We start from the raw sequence: 18,921 nt of genomic DNA on the forward strand, positions 1-18,921 counted from the left end.
GACTTACTTATCGAATAGAAATAAAAGGAAAAACACCTCCACCATCATAGTTGGAGATTTTAATGCCCTATCCTCAGCAATTGATAAAACAAAACAAAAAATCAGTAGACAGAAAATCTGAACAACACTATCAACAACCTTGAGCTAATCGACTCCCAATAACTGGAGAATACACATTCCTTTCAACTGTGCAAGGAAATGGTCAAAATAAACCATGCAATGGACCATGAGACAAGTATCAATATATTCAAAAGAGCAGAATCAGAGAGTGATCTCTGGCCACAATGCAATTGAATATCAATATGATATCTAAAAGCATTCAAATATTTGGAAATTATACAACATAATTCCAAATAACCGTGAGAAAAAGAATAAATCACACAGTAAATTAGAAAATATTTTAAACTGAAAGATAATGAAATACAATATACCAAAATTTGTGAATGCTGCTAAAACAGTGCTTGAAGAGAATAGTATAGTTTTAAATGCTCTATTATAAAAGAAGAAAGATATAAAATCAGTGAGCTAAGGTTCAACGTTAGAAACCACAGGGGAAAACTGAGAAAAAAAAATTTTTTTTTTAAGTAAACCCAAAGTAAGTAGAACGACTGAAATAAGAAAGATGAAAATAGAGATCAATGAAACAGAAAATAAATTAAATTCAAAAGTTAATTCTATGAATATATCAACAAATTTGATAATGTAGTAAAAGGGCAGAGTAAAATACAAATTGTGGATACTGAATGAAAGAGGGATTAACATCATAAATCTTATAGACATTAGAAGAAAAATGAGGGAATATTACATAAACAACTCTGTGGGTAAATTTGATAACCTAGATGAAATGGACATTTCTTCAAAAATAAAACTTAACAAAATTGATAGATAAAATACAAAATCTGAAAGCCTTTTATTTATTAAAAATATAAATTTGTTATCAGAAATCTCCCTTAAAAAAAACTCCAGGTTTCATTTGTTAATTCTCTGAAATATTTAAAGAAGAAATAACACCAATATTATACAAACGCTCTTGAAAATAGTGCAAGAAACGCTTCCTAAAAAATTATGAGAATAGCATTCCTCTGATACCAAAACTTAACAAAGATTACAAAACAAATTAAAAGTACAAACTGCTATCCCTTATACTTAGAGACACAGAATCTAAGCAACATATATAAAAAATAATAATAATAATAATAATACATCATGACCAAGAAGAGTTTATCCCAGGAAAGCAATGTTCCTTTAACATTTGAAAAATCACAGAAAAAGCATTTGATAAAATACAGCAACCTTTTATGATAAAAACCCTTAAGAAAGTGGGAATAGAGGGATCATATCTTAACATAATAAAGGCCAAACAAACAAACAAACAAAAAAAAACAGAAAAAGCATTTGATAAAAAACATTTGAAAAATCAATGTAATTCTCTATATTAGTAGAACAAAGGGAAAAAATGAAATAATCATTTGAATAGATGTAGAATAAACTTTTGACAAAATCCAGCACCCTTCATGGGATTAAAGAACAACAACAAGCTCTCAGTTAATAGAGAATACAAAGAATATTCTTCAATCTGATAAAAGACATCTAATAAAAAAACCTACAATCCGTATCATAGTCAAAGTATTGAATGTTTTGCCTTTAAGACTGGGAATAAAGCAAGAATGTCTAGTCTCACCATTTCAATTCAACAGTCCAGTAAAACAAGAAAAATAAACAAAAAGTATAAAGTTGGAAATTAAGTAAAACTGTCTCTAATTGTACATAACATGATTGTTTATGTAGAATATCTTAAGGAATCTACTAAACAACTACAAGAACTGATAAGTGATTTAAGCAAGTTCTCAGGATACAAGGCCAAATATAAAACTACATTGTATTTTTGTATATACCAAGAGCAGTCAATTAGAAAATGAAATTCAAAAAACAACTCCATTTACAATAACATCAAAAAACAAAATACTTAGAAATAAATTTTCCAAAACACAAGCAACACCTCTATACTGAAAACTACAAACTATTGTTAAGAGAAATTAAAGAAGACTCAAATCAATGAAGACCATTTTTCATGGATTGGAAGATTCAGTATTGTTAAAGTGACAATTCTCCCTAAAATGATCTATAGATTCAATACAATCCCAATCATAATTCTACAATGAGGTTTTTTAAAAAAGTAGAAATTGACAAGCTGATTGTAAAATTTATATGGATATGCAAAGGACCTAAAATACTTAAAAAGTAGAGCTTTCTGCGCTGATGAAATTATTTCCTATCTGCACTGTTCATTATGGTAGCTAGCTATACTCATGTGACTACTAAGCACTTAAAAGGTGGCTACTGTGACAGAGGAATTGATGTTTTCATTTAATTTAAGTATAAATAGTCACATGTGGCTAATAGCTATTGTATTAAACAGTGCAGAAAGTAACCCTGGGAAAAAAGGCGACTTATACTACAGGAGTTTGAAAGTTAGTGTGAAGCTACAATAATTAAGAGAGTGTGCTACTGGCATAAAATAGACAAACAGATCCGTGGAATAGAATAGAGAGCCTAGAAATCAATCCACATTTATATGGTCTTTCGATTTTTGACAGAGCTGTTAAAGCAATCCAAAATGAAAAGGAAATCTTTTTAACTAGTGGTGCTAGAATAAATGAATATCCCATATGAAATAAAGTAAACCTCTAACTCCATCTCATACTAAGAAAAAAAATTCAAAGTAAATCATAGACATAAATATAAATGAAAAGGTCTAAAGCTTCTGAAAGTAAACACAGGAGATTTCTTTACAACTTGGGTATAGGCAAAGATTTATTAGGTCATAGCCAGTAATCAATCACAAAAGAATAAATTGATAAATTAGACAATTAAAATTTAAAATTTCTCACAAAAGAAGATTAAGAAAATGCAAAGCCAAGCTACGGACTTCAAGAAAACATTTGCAATACATGTATCTGACAAGAGACTCATTTCCAGCGTATATAGAGATCTCAATGCATAAAATTACTCAATAATAAAACTCAATGAAAAAAGAAAAGTAACCCACTTTAGAAGTGGTTAAAGATATGAATAGATTCTTCACAAAGAAGATATACAAATGGCCAATAAGCACAATATCATTAGTCATCGGGGAAATGAAAATTAAGACCAAAATGAGATAACTCTTGGGGCCAGCCTGGTGGCTCAGGCGGTTAGAGCTCCATGCTCCTAACTCCGTAAGGCTGCCGGTTCGATTCCCACATGGGCCAGTGGGCTCTCAAAAAAAAAAAAAAAAAAAAAAAAAATGAGCTAACTCCTACACATCCACCAGCATGGCTAAACTTAAAATGATTAACAACCGCAAATGTTGTTTAGGATGTGGAGCAACTGGAAGTCTAATATTTTGTTAGAAGTCTTAATATATCCATTTTGAAAAAGATCTGGCAGTTTCATATACAACTGAACTTATACCTAAAATATGACCCAGCAATTCCATTCTTAGGTACTTGCCAAAAAAATAAGTGAAAGCATGTGTCCACAAAAATGTTTGTATAAGAATATTCATAGATACTGCCCAACAGGAAAAAAAATGGACAATTAAACTGTCATATAAACAAACACATAATTATACAGTGGAATTAATGTGATTAACTGTCCTGGTTTGCCCAAGACTGAGAAGTTTATTGGGATGTGGGACTTTCAGTGCTAAAACTAGAAAACTCTGGAGCAAACCGGGAGTGGGTCACCCTAATTATCCACCTCAGCAATCCAAAGACCGAATTTCTAATACTTCCAACGACATGGGTGAATTTCAAAACATGCTGAGTGAATAAACCTAAAGAAGAGTTCACATTGTATGATTTCATTTATATGCAGTTTTAGATTAGGCAGAACAAAGTCGGTAAAAACAAAAGAAGAGTATTTTTGTCAGGGGGTTTGAGGGAAGGGGTGTGAGGGAACTTTCTAGAATGATGGTAATGTTCTCTATTTTGGTAGATTTTTGCGTTTTACAGATATACACAGTTGTCAAAACTCAATGAATGGTAAGTTGAGGTTTCTGACTATCTGCAATCTAAAAGTACCTGTAAACAAATATTGAATTCTAGTTAATAATATGCATACTGAAGAGTTAATGATCTGCATACTGAAGTGAGGTGCAACTCTTCTTGTCAAGTGTGAATTTTCTAAAAACAGTGGTATGTAGGAACAGAGAATCATTCCTTGAGGATTACTCCTGAGTAGAATTATTTATTGTGACGATTGATTGTTAGGAAGATTTTCTTTAACTTTTTGACAACACTTTCCATGTCGCTGGATCTGTTTTTTTTGTTTTGTAATCCTGTATTTTCAGGAAGAATTTGTGTTCTAAATCAATGAGCTTCTTTCATTGTTATATATATGTAATTTGGCTACAATTTTGCTTTATTTTGTTTTGTTTTGGTATTACTAAGTCTTTGCTCTTTTCTCACAACCTCTTTTCTAAGGGTTTATAGTATTTGCAAGTGTAAGCAGAGTCTCTCCATATTAAAAGATGTATTTTTTAATACATCTTATTTCAGAAAACAGTGACTATAAACTTGTGGTGATTTTAAAGGATGGTAATGCTTAGAGCATTCTAATTTTTCTGGTTACTTAACTTTAATAATACATTATTTTAAAATTGGATCGGAATTGGTTTTAGATTAACTTGTCTTAACAACATTTTTTGGATTCACAAAAATAAAAATGCCCATTGTAGAAAATTTTAGCCTTGATTTTAAAAGATTTTGATCTTGCTGGGGTTTTGTTTATTTTCACACATACTTTTTGTTATGGTAGTGGGTTAGCTTAAAGAAGGCACTCTGTTACTGTCCCAACATTTTTTTAATATATCTTTTATCTTTTAGTTCTCTTTCTTCTTATTTACCTCTAAAATGTGTTGTTCTTATAAGGAAGTCATTTATAATAATGTTTTCAATCCTACACACTCAGTGCACCCTTCTAATAACTAACATTTTTAATAACAGTGGAATTTTTAATAACCTGTTTGTATCCTGAAATTAATAGTGTTTAACCTACCTACACACATAACTTCAAAAATTCAGTGTAATTACCCTAGTTGTAATAGAAAGAGGAAATAAAAGGAAATTAATAAGTATTTCAATATGTAAATTTTGAGGCGTGGTGTAGTCAGATGCTTGTACATGTCTATACATTGAAACTGAATAGGACAGCTGTTATACAAATGCCGACTGTGTGCACATTGCATCAGTGCCTTTACATACCACAAGCTGTACTACTGTCAGTTTCACAATTTTCTGAAATATGTGACCATTCTTTACAAAGTTCTGAACAAAACAAAGGACAAATCTCCCTCAATTTACAAGTTATATGTGTTTCTAGAACTGTTGGACATCTATTTAACCTATGCAAACATAAACTTTGTTTATATGTAAAACAGAATTAGGTTTCGGCTGAGATCATAATAAACAGGATTTTCATCTTTGTGAATGTCCATGAACATACTGGAAAGTTTCGAATATCAAAGAAAAATTCTCTTATGTGGAGAACGTTCCTGTGAATTGCAGCGTCCTTGGCCCTCGTGCGCTGCATGCAATCATTGCACTTTCATCATTATGACAACCAAAACCCAAACTTCTAACACACCATTTTAGGTGTTTTTTTGCAGTAGATCTCTTTGGCAATTGTGTCACTTCTCAGAATAATGTTTTTAATGCATAAGATAAATAGGATTACAAAAGAAATGAATCGTATTAAAATACAGTCCCCAGGTTAAGATTCTTGCAAAAGTTGATAACCACACCCCACTCCAATATACACACTCTAGTTGAGAACCACTAGTTATAAGGGCTTTCTATATTTAGGAAACAATGAAAAACCTTCATATTAAAATGTTATGGAGTTGAAAGTGCATTTGGTGCCTACATTACTTTGTAATCAACATGATCCTATCAGTAGGGGATTAATATATCTCTAATAGAGTCTAATAGAATGAAGCAAATAACATAGGAGCTGTATTTCTGTTCTAATTTTGTATCTTATTGGAAATTAAATGTATCAAATGGACTAATGCTTCTATTTCCCATTCTTTTCTCACTATGGCTAAACTACCTCTCTGATTAATATCCATTATAGCTCAGATCTTTTGCCAACTTGTTTACTCATATATTACTTAAGGAAGTAATGTAACTGTGGCAGAACAAGTCTTCCTCCAGCTGCCATTGGGAAAGTTCACAAAGAACTTACTTGTATTAACAGAGTAGTTTAAAACACAAGTGGTTCTAAGAATAGGAATTGTAAAGCAACATAATAGTTTATTTCAGCAGGTGCTCATTCAGTGTTTTCTAAGAGAGCATTGCAGGAGGTGACTATATATTGTATGTGGATGAATAGCTTGTCATGACAAATGTGCAGAGTATCATGATTTTTATTTCTTTTAGGGTATGTCTCTGTGCCAGACTGTTGTCGTAGGCTCTGTAGTCATTCTTCTCTACTCTTCAAGAGCATGTTATAATTTGGTGGTGATCACCATATCTCAGGATACATTAGAAAGTCCATTTAATTATGCCTGGGATAATCTTTCAGATAAGGTAAGTACCTACCATGTATTGCCAATGTAATAACAGGATAATGAAGTTAGCCTTAACTAGGAGAATATTTTAAGTGTTTGACTTACAATTTTATGGAATCTTTAGCTTCTATTAATAATCATACTTAAAATTCTGTGTTTGAAATCCTCATTTTACACATAGTACTTCAAATCATTCTTCAGAGAGAACTTCTCCCAAAGGAGTATTTTGTTTTCTTTTTGTAAATAATATGAATAGGGCCATAAATCTATTGGACATAAACCTATTTTACTAAGGATAGTATTTAAAGATCTCTAAATAAATTGATTGCCTCTCATTATCTAGTGACTATGGATATGTCTTTAATTTGTTAGGATGAAAGTAATTCTCTTACCTAAGAATTATATAGAACCTAAATATGTGCTTCAGTTATAGATGTTTAAATAATGACTTTTATGAAAATCTGGAATTATCAGTCTTGTTAATAGGAGAACATTCAGAGTTCCTTGGGTGTCCAGGTGTGTAATGGTAATTCCTAGCACTCTAGCTATACATATTTAACCGCCCAGCATTCTCCATTCCCTTCATAAAAGTGCAGTTTGACATACTATATGACATATCTTTATTTATATTAGTTTAACATTGTACTGAATTTAAGGAATCCTGGAATCCCCTTTTATCAGAATTTCAGTTACCTTTCTACGGAGAAGGAATTTTTATATGTGGTTCCACCTGGCAGATTCTCTTCACTCCCTTTCCCACTTCTCTCTCCCAACATCTACTAGAATAGAAAGAAATGCAATATGGAGTTTAGGCCCCAAAGGATATTTTTAAGTATTACTAACAGAAGAGCCGAGCGACTTACGTGTTACATTCCCTACAGGTGTAACTTAGGGTAAGTGCTATTTGTATATGGAGCAGCTGGACCCAACAGTCTATTTTATAAACCTCTTCCGACCGTGGGGATTAAAAATGTGATCACCTTATCCATGTATTAAAAATGTTTTCATAAATTGATGCATTGAAAAAGTTAATAGCTTTTTATTCTACTTAACATCAATGCATTTTTATATTTTTAGAGGATAAATTTAATTACATAAGAAATCACAAAAATATGAAAAATTAATTTAGAGTTTTATGTACTTATAGTTGATATGTTTTAATTTATCCTACCTGAAGTAAGTTAATTGTGGAGGATGATTGCTTATACATAAAACAGATTTCAAAATTGCTCTGCCACACTCTATTTACAGGCTCATATAGAAGACATAAGTGGAGAAGAGTATATAGTATTTGGAATGGTCCTCTTTCTGTGGGAACATGTGCCAGCATGGTCGGTGGTTCTGTTTTTCCGGGCACAAAGATTAAACCAGAATTTGGTATGTTATCGTAATATTCTGTAATGCTTATTCTCCTTATTTTTAAAAATAATGGAACATTTATATTGATTTTCTGTTTTTGGTAAAGTTTAACAATAACGAGCATTATAAATCCCTGCCTCCTTTCTTCATTGAAAAGTAAATCTTCATATGCCGTCTAATACTTTGTTCACAGGCACCTGCCGGCATGATAAACAGTCACAGTTATAGTCCCAGAGCTTACTTTTTCGACAATCCAAGACGGTACGACAGTGACGATGACCTGCCCAGGCTGGGAAGCTCCAGAGAAGGAAGGTACACCTACCATGTTAATGACGAAATAGATCTAAAAGAACAAACCTAACCTTTAACCCAAATATGAAAAGATTGATTTGGTGATATATGTCAAAAAATAAGAACGTTTAATATTGAAGCTTAGAGCAGTACATTTAAATGCATAGTGGGACCTGTCCTCTAAAGCACTATGTTCAGACTCAAAGCCCACATAGCACCTTTATTTAAGAAATGCCTTTGGGGGTAAAATGGTACCATTTCATTTCAGGATCCCTTGTTGGTTCAAAGCTGGTGGAGGTTGGTGAACAGAAAAGGAATACTATTGTAATGATTTTATATCCACAGAGAAAACCCAGAGAAAACGCTTAGGAAGCTCAGATAGATGCCATGGGAAATCTTGGGCCCTCCTTATTCCAAAACCATTAACTGTGTATCAGGGGAAAGTGAAAGCCTTGATACCATCTACATAATGCTTTCAGTTGATACAGCATTTTCTATCATCCTCACTTCATCTAGACAAGTTACTTAACCTCAGTTTTTATAGCCTGTTTTTCATCTGTAGAATAGGAATTGTAATAGAACCTAGAGGATTGATGTGAAGATTAAATGAATGTGTGTGTGTGCGTGTGTGTATGCACAAATGATTTAGAATGTAGCCTAGTACATAATAAGCACTATTATTATCTGATAATCAAGTTCAACTAGTACATTCTTTTGTAATATAGGATATAGAATCAAGGATATTAGACAAGTCATTAAATTTTGTAAAAAGTAATGTTATTTGGCAAATAATATATTTCAATGTATTTGATACTATATTATAAAATTCATTGAAAACTGAAAATGCCAATGTGACTTATTATATCCTGATCACAGTCCTATGGCTTTTTTGTTGTTGTTTCAGTTTATCAAATTCACAAGGTTTGGGCTGGTATGGCACCATGACCGGGTGTGGCAGCAGCAGTTACACAACCTCTCCCCACCTGAATGGACCCATGACAGACACTGCTCCTTTACTCTTTACTTGTAGTAATTTAGATTTGAACAATCACCATAGCTTATATGTAACACCACAAAACTGAGAGCATTGCCACGTGGTGAATCTGTTGTTTTTCATGAATGTGTACATTCAATGCATTTAAATTTTATTTACATAAACATTCCATTATCTGTGGCAACTGAAAACAACGCCTGGAAATGTAGCCCTGTGCAGCAGAGGACATGGCTGTTACTTTCGACCTCTTCGTAGTAAAGTGAAGTAAAATGGAAAGTTTGGAGTGGGATAAAAGAGAGATTAGAGCTTAAGGCACTTGGTGACCTCCAAACATCTTGACTTTGGAACATCAAATGCATATTTGCACTTTTACCTTTATTCTGAGAGTACACTGCAGTCCCCAAAGTCATACTCCAGTGGTCACAGTAGAATATTACACTGGACACCAAATTAGGAGGCAATTACTTCTATTAAAATCAAAGCCTGTGTATTCAGTGGTGTACTCCATGTGGAATTCTTACCCAATAAAAATTTTGTGTGAACAGTGCACAGAATTAAGGCATAAAAATGTATCATTCTTTTAAAAATCTATTAAAAACATGTAATCATTGAATATAGTTCTTTTAAGCATGATTGTAAAATACCAACTAAAATTATTCAATTATTTTTTTTAAATGATAGTAGGAAATCTTTACAGTGATGACCAGCAGTGTTCTTTCAAAAGCCACAGTCATTTATTCAAGAAGAAAGTATACCAGTGAAAATTATGTGGCTACTTTGAGTAGAATTGGTCAAGTGATTATTTTGTATGATTAAGACATATGTAGTAGTTTAAGCATGATTCTTCCAGAAAGCAATAGTAGTTTTTGCAGAGAGATTTTGGTAGAAACTTCTTGGGACTAAACAAGTTTACAGATGCATTTAAGAATTATCCATAAAATATATAATTCTAAGTTAAAACATGAATACAGTTTCAAAAACATTTGATTTAGCTGAAACAAGATATAGCTGATTTTACCTAAAAATCAGGACTGTCCTCAGGTAAATTAAATCATAATACATTATTGCAGTGAACTCAAGTGCAATACTTTGTAAAACAAGTCCTTCTTTAGTTTTCACATTTTTATATCTTATATATGGGCAAAGCCAAATTAAATTTAATTCAGATTAATTCTAGCACTAGACTAAATAAGCAAACTGATGTGAAGTACTAACTAGGTAAGTATAAAACCAGTGGTTAACAATATTGGAATGCTTTTAGAATTACATTAAAACTGTCTTGAATGTTGTCCTATCCCAAATTAAAAAAATAATATATATATGTGTATGTATATATATATATGTGTGTGTGTATGTATATATATCTACATATACATATATATATACACATGTATATATATATATATATATATATATATATATATATATATATATATATATATATATGTGGTAGGGTAAGAGAGAATTTTAAAATGCACTTTCTACCAGTGTCTATATGGAAAGAAGGAGATGCTGAATACCTCAAGATGCTAAGGGAACAGGTGACACTGGGGAGTTGTCACAACATGCTCAAAGATGCCTAACTTTATACAATTGTCGGCTAATCTATTTCTTCAGAACTGGAATTAATCCAACTGTCCTTTTGTGTTTTCTACTTTGCTTACAAGTTGTGTTTTATTTCTACTCTTACTTAAAATACCTTTCAACTTTTAAAATAATTGATGCAGTAATTTCACAAAAGTATAACAGTAGGTTAAACCCCAAGGAATAAATAAAACTGTTTTTCATTAGTTTCAGGTATACAAAGCAATGTACTAATTAGACATTTACACCCCACAAAATGTGATAACTCCCCCCCTAAATAAAATTTTTAATGCTGTCAATCTTTTGGGAAGATAGTACATAGCCAAAGAAATTTTTCTTTTTTTTAAATTAAAGCTTAGAAATTTGTTCTTTTTATCATACAAAATGACTTTGAATTCAATCAGAAATGTAACCTTATAGTTATAAATGTTAGTTTGGGTTTTGTTTATAACTTCTCCTATTGTAACCAAATTATTTAAAAATGCATAGTACAGAAGTTAACCTTGTATTTACATGACAACATGCATCTAACAGTATATTTTTATTACAACTTCAATTATTAGATTTCAGAACGCCAACTATTTATTTTCCTAATAGTTTTAGTATCTATCTAGAACTATCTGAAGAGATCTGAGTTGTCTTTGTTAATCCTTGGGGTTCAAAGTAAATAAGGTAAATTTTTTTTAGTAAGGCTTCCCTAAGTAATGTTCCTATTTGACCAGATAAACAAAGAATATTTTTTGAAAAATATTTCAGGTAAAATAACTTGGTTCTTTCAGCTGTGCATTAGTTGATTCTTCCAAATTTGAGATTTATAAGTTTACTCTTATCACTAACTAGGGTACCTGAATTCTTGCATTTGTCTCTTTATACACATCTCCCACATCACCAAAGACCAAGAAAGATAAGCTTCTGGCCCAATTTTTGCTGAAAAATTCCAAAGCACTAGGAGCACTTTAGGTTTGGTCTTGAAAGAAGGAGTTGTTTATAAAATCAAAGGGCTACCGATTCCCTGTTCATCCTGCACTGAAGCACATGACAACAATTTCAAACCTTCCTTTTTGGTTCACTGATTAGAACAGTGCATTTCATTGCTTAAGTGTGTAATTCTACAGTGATTAGCAGTACTTGTTTTTATCATTTCATTTAGGTGCCCATTAATTTTGAGATTCTCACCACTCATTATAGCTGGTCGTAGTTTTATGAAAGGTGTAATTTATAGCTAGTGGCTTTTTTATGCATAGCTGCCTTTTTTTATTGTTTAACAGTGTTTCTCAGCTATATAATCAGTTTCAAACTGGTGGTAAAAGTATAGCTGTGGCCAATGAATGTATTTATTTGTTGTTTCACTAAATTGTAACAAAACACTACTGTTGAAAATAAAAGTGTTTGTGCTTTTATTTGGAGGTCTGGTTTTCTTAATCCCTCTTAATTGAGTACACTGATTGAGTTTCTATAATAAAAGGATAAGAACCCCAGTGCTACCAAAGAAAAGAGAAAATATCAGGAGTTACAAATGATAGTCTGCTGCTATTAGTGAGCTTATCATTACATCTAGACATCATGTCCCTTAGTAATAGACACTAATTTGATGTGAACTGCCATCCACTTTCCTTTAAAATAATATGATATTAGATAGTAGATGTTTATTCAAACATTAAACTAAGAAAAATCCTTGTATGAAATAACTTATAGGGGTGGCTGGTTAGCTCAGTTGGTTAGTGTGGTGCTAGTAACACCAAGGTTGCTGGTTCGATCCCTGCATGGGCCACTGTGAGCAGCGCCCTCCTTAAAAAAAAAAAAAAAAAAAAGAAGAAGAAATAACTTATAATACCCCTTTCCTTTCCCTTAGAATCTTAAAAAAGGAATAAATTTAATCTTGAACAGCTATTCTTTGATTATTCAAGAAATTCCTCAGTGATGTTGCCTTTTCCCCTAAGAGGTCTTGCAATTTTTCCATAATCGACCCCTTTCATAACCTGCCAAACCATACCAAATTCTAAATGTAATTTCAGGAGTTTTATTGACCCCCTAAAGTCTACAAATTCTTGGGCATCTACTGACTCTTGCTGTAAAGAATATCTGGATGAAGGTATGACCTCTAATATATAACAAAGTTGTCATTTTAAAAGCAATTTATTCAACAAACATTTATTAAGTGTTCATATGCCAAAATCTATGCTATGGAGATGCAAAAAATAGATAGTTCCTTCTCCTGCCCTTGATGAGCTCACATTCTAGAAAAGGAGGCTTTAAAAAACAAAAACAATACAGTACAATAAGTGACACAATAGAGGTAGGTTGCAATTACAGTGGTGACACAAAAAAAGGAAGTTGGATATGGTCCTCCTTGTATGGAACAAGGGAGATTTCACAGAGGTGACACTTTATGCTGGGCCGGCAAGCATACATAGAAATTTTCCTAGTGGGGAAGATGGCTAGGGCACTGAATGCAAGGTGTGGAGGCCTGACCATGGTGCATTTAAAGAACTGTAAGCCCATCTTATCAGAACCTGAGGGGTGGGGGCAGTGGATCTGGGAGATACACATCAGAGGATCCTGTTGGAGTGCTTCTAGTAAACCCACTCTGGTAGCACAGTAGAGCAAAAGATAGGAGACGTATAAAGAGGCAGGTTAGTACTTTAGATAAAAGCAATGAAAATGGAAAGACAGCCATGTATCAGAGATATGGAGATAAAATCCAGAGCTCTTAGACTGTGATTGGATAGGAAGGAGATGGAGGAGAGAAGTGAACCTAGAGAATTTTGATGATGATGGTTCTGAGTTTAACTAAAGTAAGGAACATAGGCATAAGAGTAGATTTGGGAGAGAATGATTGTTTTAAGACACAGGTGTCCGTGGGACAACCAAGTAAAGATATGTAGCAGAGAGATGGATTGAGAACTCTGGGCTAAAGATGAGGGTTTAGAAATCATTGACTTGGAGTTACCCAAAAATGAGAAGTGTTGGTAATTAAGAGAGTAAGAATGAGAGCCTGAGGGATAACATTTAAGGCATAAAGGAAAAGATGCTCAAAGGAGGCAAAGAAGACCTAGTGAAATATAAGGAAACGGGGGCAGGGGGTATGATTTTTAAAGAAGGGGCTGTCAACAGTGTCAAATGCAGGAAAAAAGGTAAAATAAGAAATGCCTTATGAACTGAACTGTGGATTTAGAACTGGGCTTTTTGACTTCAAAGGAAGAGACTGTTAAGAACCACAGAGCCAAAGCCAGATTTCAGTTAAGGAGCAAGTGGGAGATGACAAAGTGAAGGTAGGAATATTCTTTCCCAAAATTAGATGTTAAAAAAAGGGTGGGGGCATAAGAGAGAGGTATAGAGACAAAATTACTGTTTAAAGCCATCTATCATATTTTCAGAGTACTACAAATGTCCTTCACCTTTTATATGTGGTGCTCACTTCACAGTCCTTTGAGTCACCAAGATTGACTTAACTAATAGGTTAATGTCTTTCTTTTCCTGCCTTATTCAAATGAGGGGGGAAAGAGGGAAACAACACATATTGTTAAACTTAGCTCTGCAATTATTCATTTACAGTATACTGAATACATATTCATACATTCATTCAACAAATATTTGTTGGATACCCATTATGTGCTTGTCATTATACCAGGCCTTAGGGACACAGAAGAAAAACTATACAACAGTATAAAATGATATTTCTGAACTATTATGTAGGTAAACCCTGATTTATTAATAATGTGACATCGCAACGTAGTATACCAGCTAAGACATATAAAGAGGCACATGATTTTGAGGTATACAGTTTCTTTGTACCCTGCAATTACTATGTGATATAAATTCCTAAACCCCTTCAAATATTTTTATGATTGAAGAGCTTCCACTAATGAAAACCTCCCAAAATTAGTTTAGTTTTAGGGAGAAAAAGGAAATGAATCTCAAAAATTATATGTCCTGTATCTATACAGATCAAGCATTAAAGGGGCAACAGAACTCAAAAAGAACGTCAAATTGAAACTCGAAATGATTCCTTATTCTAAGGCTAAATATTTTTCTGAAAAAATCATTTTTAATAAATTATTCGGTATTAAACACTGAAGTATTTTGGGTTCAAAGGGCATGACGCCAGTAACTGGCTTTCAAATGACTGAGGAAAAAATAATACGTGTATATATACCGAAAGAGCATGAAAGATAAAGCAAGTATGAACACTTAGTGAATCTGGGTAAAAGAATTCTTTGTACTATTGTGGAAATTTTTCTGTAAATTTGAAATTATATAAAAATAAAAAGTTTTCCCCCAATTTTATTCAGTATTAGGTAAAGTATTATGAGAATAAATATATAAATCTATTAAACTTTTCACAATGTTTAGAAATCCTCTATGCCTTTCAGTTGTCATTGTATCTTTCTGCACACCAAAACGAGCCAATCAAAATAGTAATATAATTCTAAAAGTGGTTTGTTTCATACCAGTGTATTTTAGGGTTGCCAGATAAAACCAAGACTCCCAGATAAATTTGAATTTCAAATAAGGAATAATTTTTTGGTATAAGTAGTTCTCAAATATTGCATGCAACATACATATACTAAAAACTACTTGTTTATCTCAAATTCAAATTTAATTGGACATTCTGTATTTTTACTTACTAAATTTGTTAACTCTAAATGTATTGAAAAATTTTAGGCTGTTAATTATGGGTTATTCATGAGCCTCCTTAGCATTTTTCTATTAAACACTTGTCACATTGGCTATAGTTTTACTTATATTACATCTTCTTACACAAAATTCTAGTTTGAGAGACTTAAAACATCATTTATTTAGTTTTACCATATATGAATTTAATAATCCTGGTTTTATTTAATATTAAACTTTAAAATTGTACCACATTATCAAGTATTACTTTTACTCACAATATTATACATAGACTTAACACAATTTAAAAAATTGTTTACTTAAAACTATAATTCTCCTTTTACAAAAGCAGCTTTATGTAAAATGTTTGCCTTAAGACTGTCATTGTTATTATGCCTTTGAATGAAATTCCACTCTTTGACCTCCATTGTCCAGAAACAGGCACATTTCAACTTGTTTTCTTTAATGAATATTTTGTAACAAGTCCCTGAAGTTTTCTAATTCTTTCACACTTGTAGAAATTCTGTAACCAAAAAATAAAATTTCACTCAGAAATTATCTTAGATAACTTTTCTCTGTAATTTATTCACTTTGCATTTTTAGAGCACAGAAAAAATTTAAGTAATTTATTTCAATAAATTTAAAGGCACATAAAACACTTAACCTATTTTGATGTACTTTAGTTCTTAACTTGATGTGGTAAAACTAAGATAATATTGCCCAGAAATTAATTATTTTTACCCATAACTTAGTGTTAAAGTTTTACAATATAGAATTACAAAGTACACAAATACTAAAATACTTAGGTATTTTAAGTATTCATAAATATATTCATATGCTTAGTTTTTTTTTCTTTTTATTAGTTTCAGGTGCACAAGACAAGGTAATACTTAGACATTCATCATTTATATCCCTCACACTGTGGGCTCCCCTTCCCCCCTTCCATTGTCCCTCCGACATCGCACCGAGCCATCACATTATATATATAAAATTATAGTTGCATATGCTTAGATTTTAAAGTATATAAGTATAAAGTTCATAAGCATTAAAATATGCATTGTAAGTATGCAGTTATATGAGTACTGAAAACTAATCAATATATCACATTTAGTAAATACGCAAAGAAATCATAGCTTTCGGACTTTATATATATTTATTTCGATGTTACTTTTTTTTTAACTTTTTCAAAATTTATTTTAAGTGTGTTTTTCCAGGACCCATCAGCTCCAAGTCAAGTAGTTGTTTCAATCTAGTTGTAGAGGGTGCAACTCACAGTGGCCCATGTGGGGATCAAACCGTCAACCTTGCTGTTAAGAGCACTGTGCTCTAACCAACTGAGCTAACCGGCCGTCCCAGCTTTTGGACTTTAAAGAGTGAGAATAGTAAATATGTGACCAAATTGTTTTCACTAATTTTTATGAAAAATAAATTTTGTTATTTTAAGTGTACTTTAGCTTTGCTCTCCATAAAAAAAGTAGCAGACTACTTGATGAAATGTAACTGTCAAGCTTCTGTGTACTAAAGAATAATTTTGAAGGTCAGTTATTTCAAACCCAAAATATTAAATCATAATTGTTTTAAGTGAAGAAATGCAGTCCTTAGAAAATAATAGTTTTTATAAATATCTGCATTTTTTACATAGGCTAGGCCAGAAGGAAATGGATCTATACTTAATTTTATAATGTAAGTTTATCTTCTAATTATTTTTATGAAACTAACTTTTAAAATAATTATTAACCTTTTTACATAATGGTGAACGCACAAAGAAACTTCACATGTACACCTATATTAAACAACATGATTTTTCTAGGATCTTCAAAAAAATATTTGGGCACCACAAAAATCTACTTTTAAGTAATTAGAAAACAACATACAAATTCAGAAAGATGAATATTGAAGTCCAATCAATAAATTAATCAGATTATAAAAGTCAATAGATGAAAACAAAGAATATCATCTAATGACTGTATGTGTAGACATACTTAAGATATTTTAGTCAAATCATAGAATTCTATAGTGGCATAATTTCACTATAAAGGATATTCCTTACCCAGTTTTATCTGAGAGTATACATGTTGCTTTAGACTTACTTGGCCGGCAGAAACAATTTCAATACATTCAAACTAACCTGCCAAATGCATTAAATAATGATACTATTTCTTGTCTGGTGAGATGAAATTCATAACTGGGCCCACTTTCTGGCATATTTGCTATCAGTTTTTCAGAAAATAGGATCTTCAGAGCAGTACCCAAACCCTGAGTCTATAACAGAAATAAGAAAAAAAAGAACAATCAGAAAAGTATTTGTGCAAAGAATAAATGAAAAATAGGATTGAGCTAGATTGGCTTACCTGAAGCTTTCCCCACAGCCTACATTTAAAGCAACCAACACAATCCATGATTCTTGAAATATTTCTAAAATGCAGTCGAAATTCCTCCTAGAAACAATTTAACAAAATTGTATTAAGCTGTAGTTCACAGTCAAATACAACTTTCTGAGTGCCTTCTATATGCCTATAAGGCATCACAGGGGAATAAAAAAGGAAAGAGAATTAAAGTCAACATTCACTGAACACTTCCTACACAACAGAATCTACATACACAATTTCATTTCCTCTTCACCACAAATCCAAAAGGAGATATTATAATATATACCTAATGAATTGAAAAAAACAAGGTTCAGAGAGGTTAGGTAACTTGCCTAAATTCCCAAATGTAATAAACAGCCAACTTAGATCCCGTGCCTGCCTGACTCCAAAGCTCAACTATCTGCAAATATATACAAAGGTAACTGAGTTGAGGTATTCTGTTGTATTTGATTGTTAACTATATGCCAGTATGGGGAGAGGGCATATATGGATGGCATCATTTACCAGAGAGAGAGAGAGAGAGAGAGAATAAAAACCTTTGGCTTCATAATAGTTAAAGTTAAAGCCCTTTTTCTGGTATTAACTGGGTAAAACAATCAGATCAATTATTATTATTATTATTATTATTATTATTATTCAGAAATATACAGAATATAATGAACATCCATGTACCTTTCACCAAGTTTTAGAAGGAAATAAATAGGTATATATCCATTAATACTAGGGTATTGTTTATAATAGAGCAACATGCATCCAGCTCATCCAAAAGCTGTGTATGTCCTTAAGGAATAAGGAAAAAAATAAGGGAAGCCAAGAACACATGCTTCTTTTATTCCAATGGTAATTATAAATTGATCCTCCAAGTGACTCCCTATGTCCTGCACTTATGCTGGAATCCCAAAGCTTCCAGTGCTTTAAGCAGGAAATTTGACATACATTTCAGATGGAACAGCCATTATACCAATTGTCCTAAAACTTGGGGAACATATCCTCTCTCCCTCTCTCTCTCTCTCCCTCCCTCCCTCCCACCCTCCCTCCATCCCTCCCTGCTTTCCTCCCTCCTTCTCTCTTTTTTTAATGTGCCAAATCACACACTGGGCTCAACCAGAAGAGAACAGAACCAAAGATCTAAAAATGGGACTGAACCAGCAAAGACT

General features: G+C 32.3%; 2 protein-coding genes across 4 annotated transcripts in view; one reads left to right on the forward strand and one right to left on the reverse strand.

Annotated features, from left to right (window-relative positions):
• Positions 1 to 10,490, forward strand: part of GPR137C (G protein-coupled receptor 137C) — a 48,920-nt gene extending 38,430 nt beyond the window's left edge. For both annotated transcript variants that reach the window (XM_081047904.1, XM_081047903.1), the window contains 4 exons: positions 6,423 to 6,572; positions 7,805 to 7,930; positions 8,106 to 8,224; positions 9,108 to 10,490. In XM_081047904.1, the coding sequence (XP_080904030.1) occupies positions 6,423 to 6,572; positions 7,805 to 7,930; positions 8,106 to 8,224; positions 9,108 to 9,285 (573 nt within the window). In that variant the 3' untranslated portion in view covers positions 9,286 to 10,490. The remainder of the gene's footprint in view (positions 1 to 6,422; positions 6,573 to 7,804; positions 7,931 to 8,105; positions 8,225 to 9,107) is intronic.
• The window catches only part of ERO1A (endoplasmic reticulum oxidoreductase 1 alpha), a 62,342-nt gene that overhangs the window by 3,201 nt on the left and 40,220 nt on the right, over positions 1 to 18,921 (reverse strand). Inside the window, exons 13-15 of one of the 2 annotated variants that reach the window (XM_081047901.1) lie at positions 17,747 to 17,833; positions 17,524 to 17,657; positions 12,917 to 15,918 (exon numbers count right to left, since the gene is read on the reverse strand). In XM_081047901.1, coding sequence (XP_080904027.1) covers positions 15,858 to 15,918; positions 17,524 to 17,657; positions 17,747 to 17,833 — 282 coding nt within the window. In that variant the 3' untranslated portion in view covers positions 12,917 to 15,857. Of the gene's footprint in view, positions 1 to 12,916; positions 15,919 to 17,523; positions 17,658 to 17,746; positions 17,834 to 18,921 lie in introns of those variants that run through there. The other variant, XM_081047902.1, reaches the window with a different exon arrangement.

The sequence above is a fragment of the Rhinolophus hipposideros genome (genome assembly GCF_964194185.1).
Source record: "Rhinolophus hipposideros genome assembly, chromosome: 5".
Taxonomy (NCBI): domain Eukaryota; kingdom Metazoa; phylum Chordata; class Mammalia; order Chiroptera; family Rhinolophidae; genus Rhinolophus; species Rhinolophus hipposideros.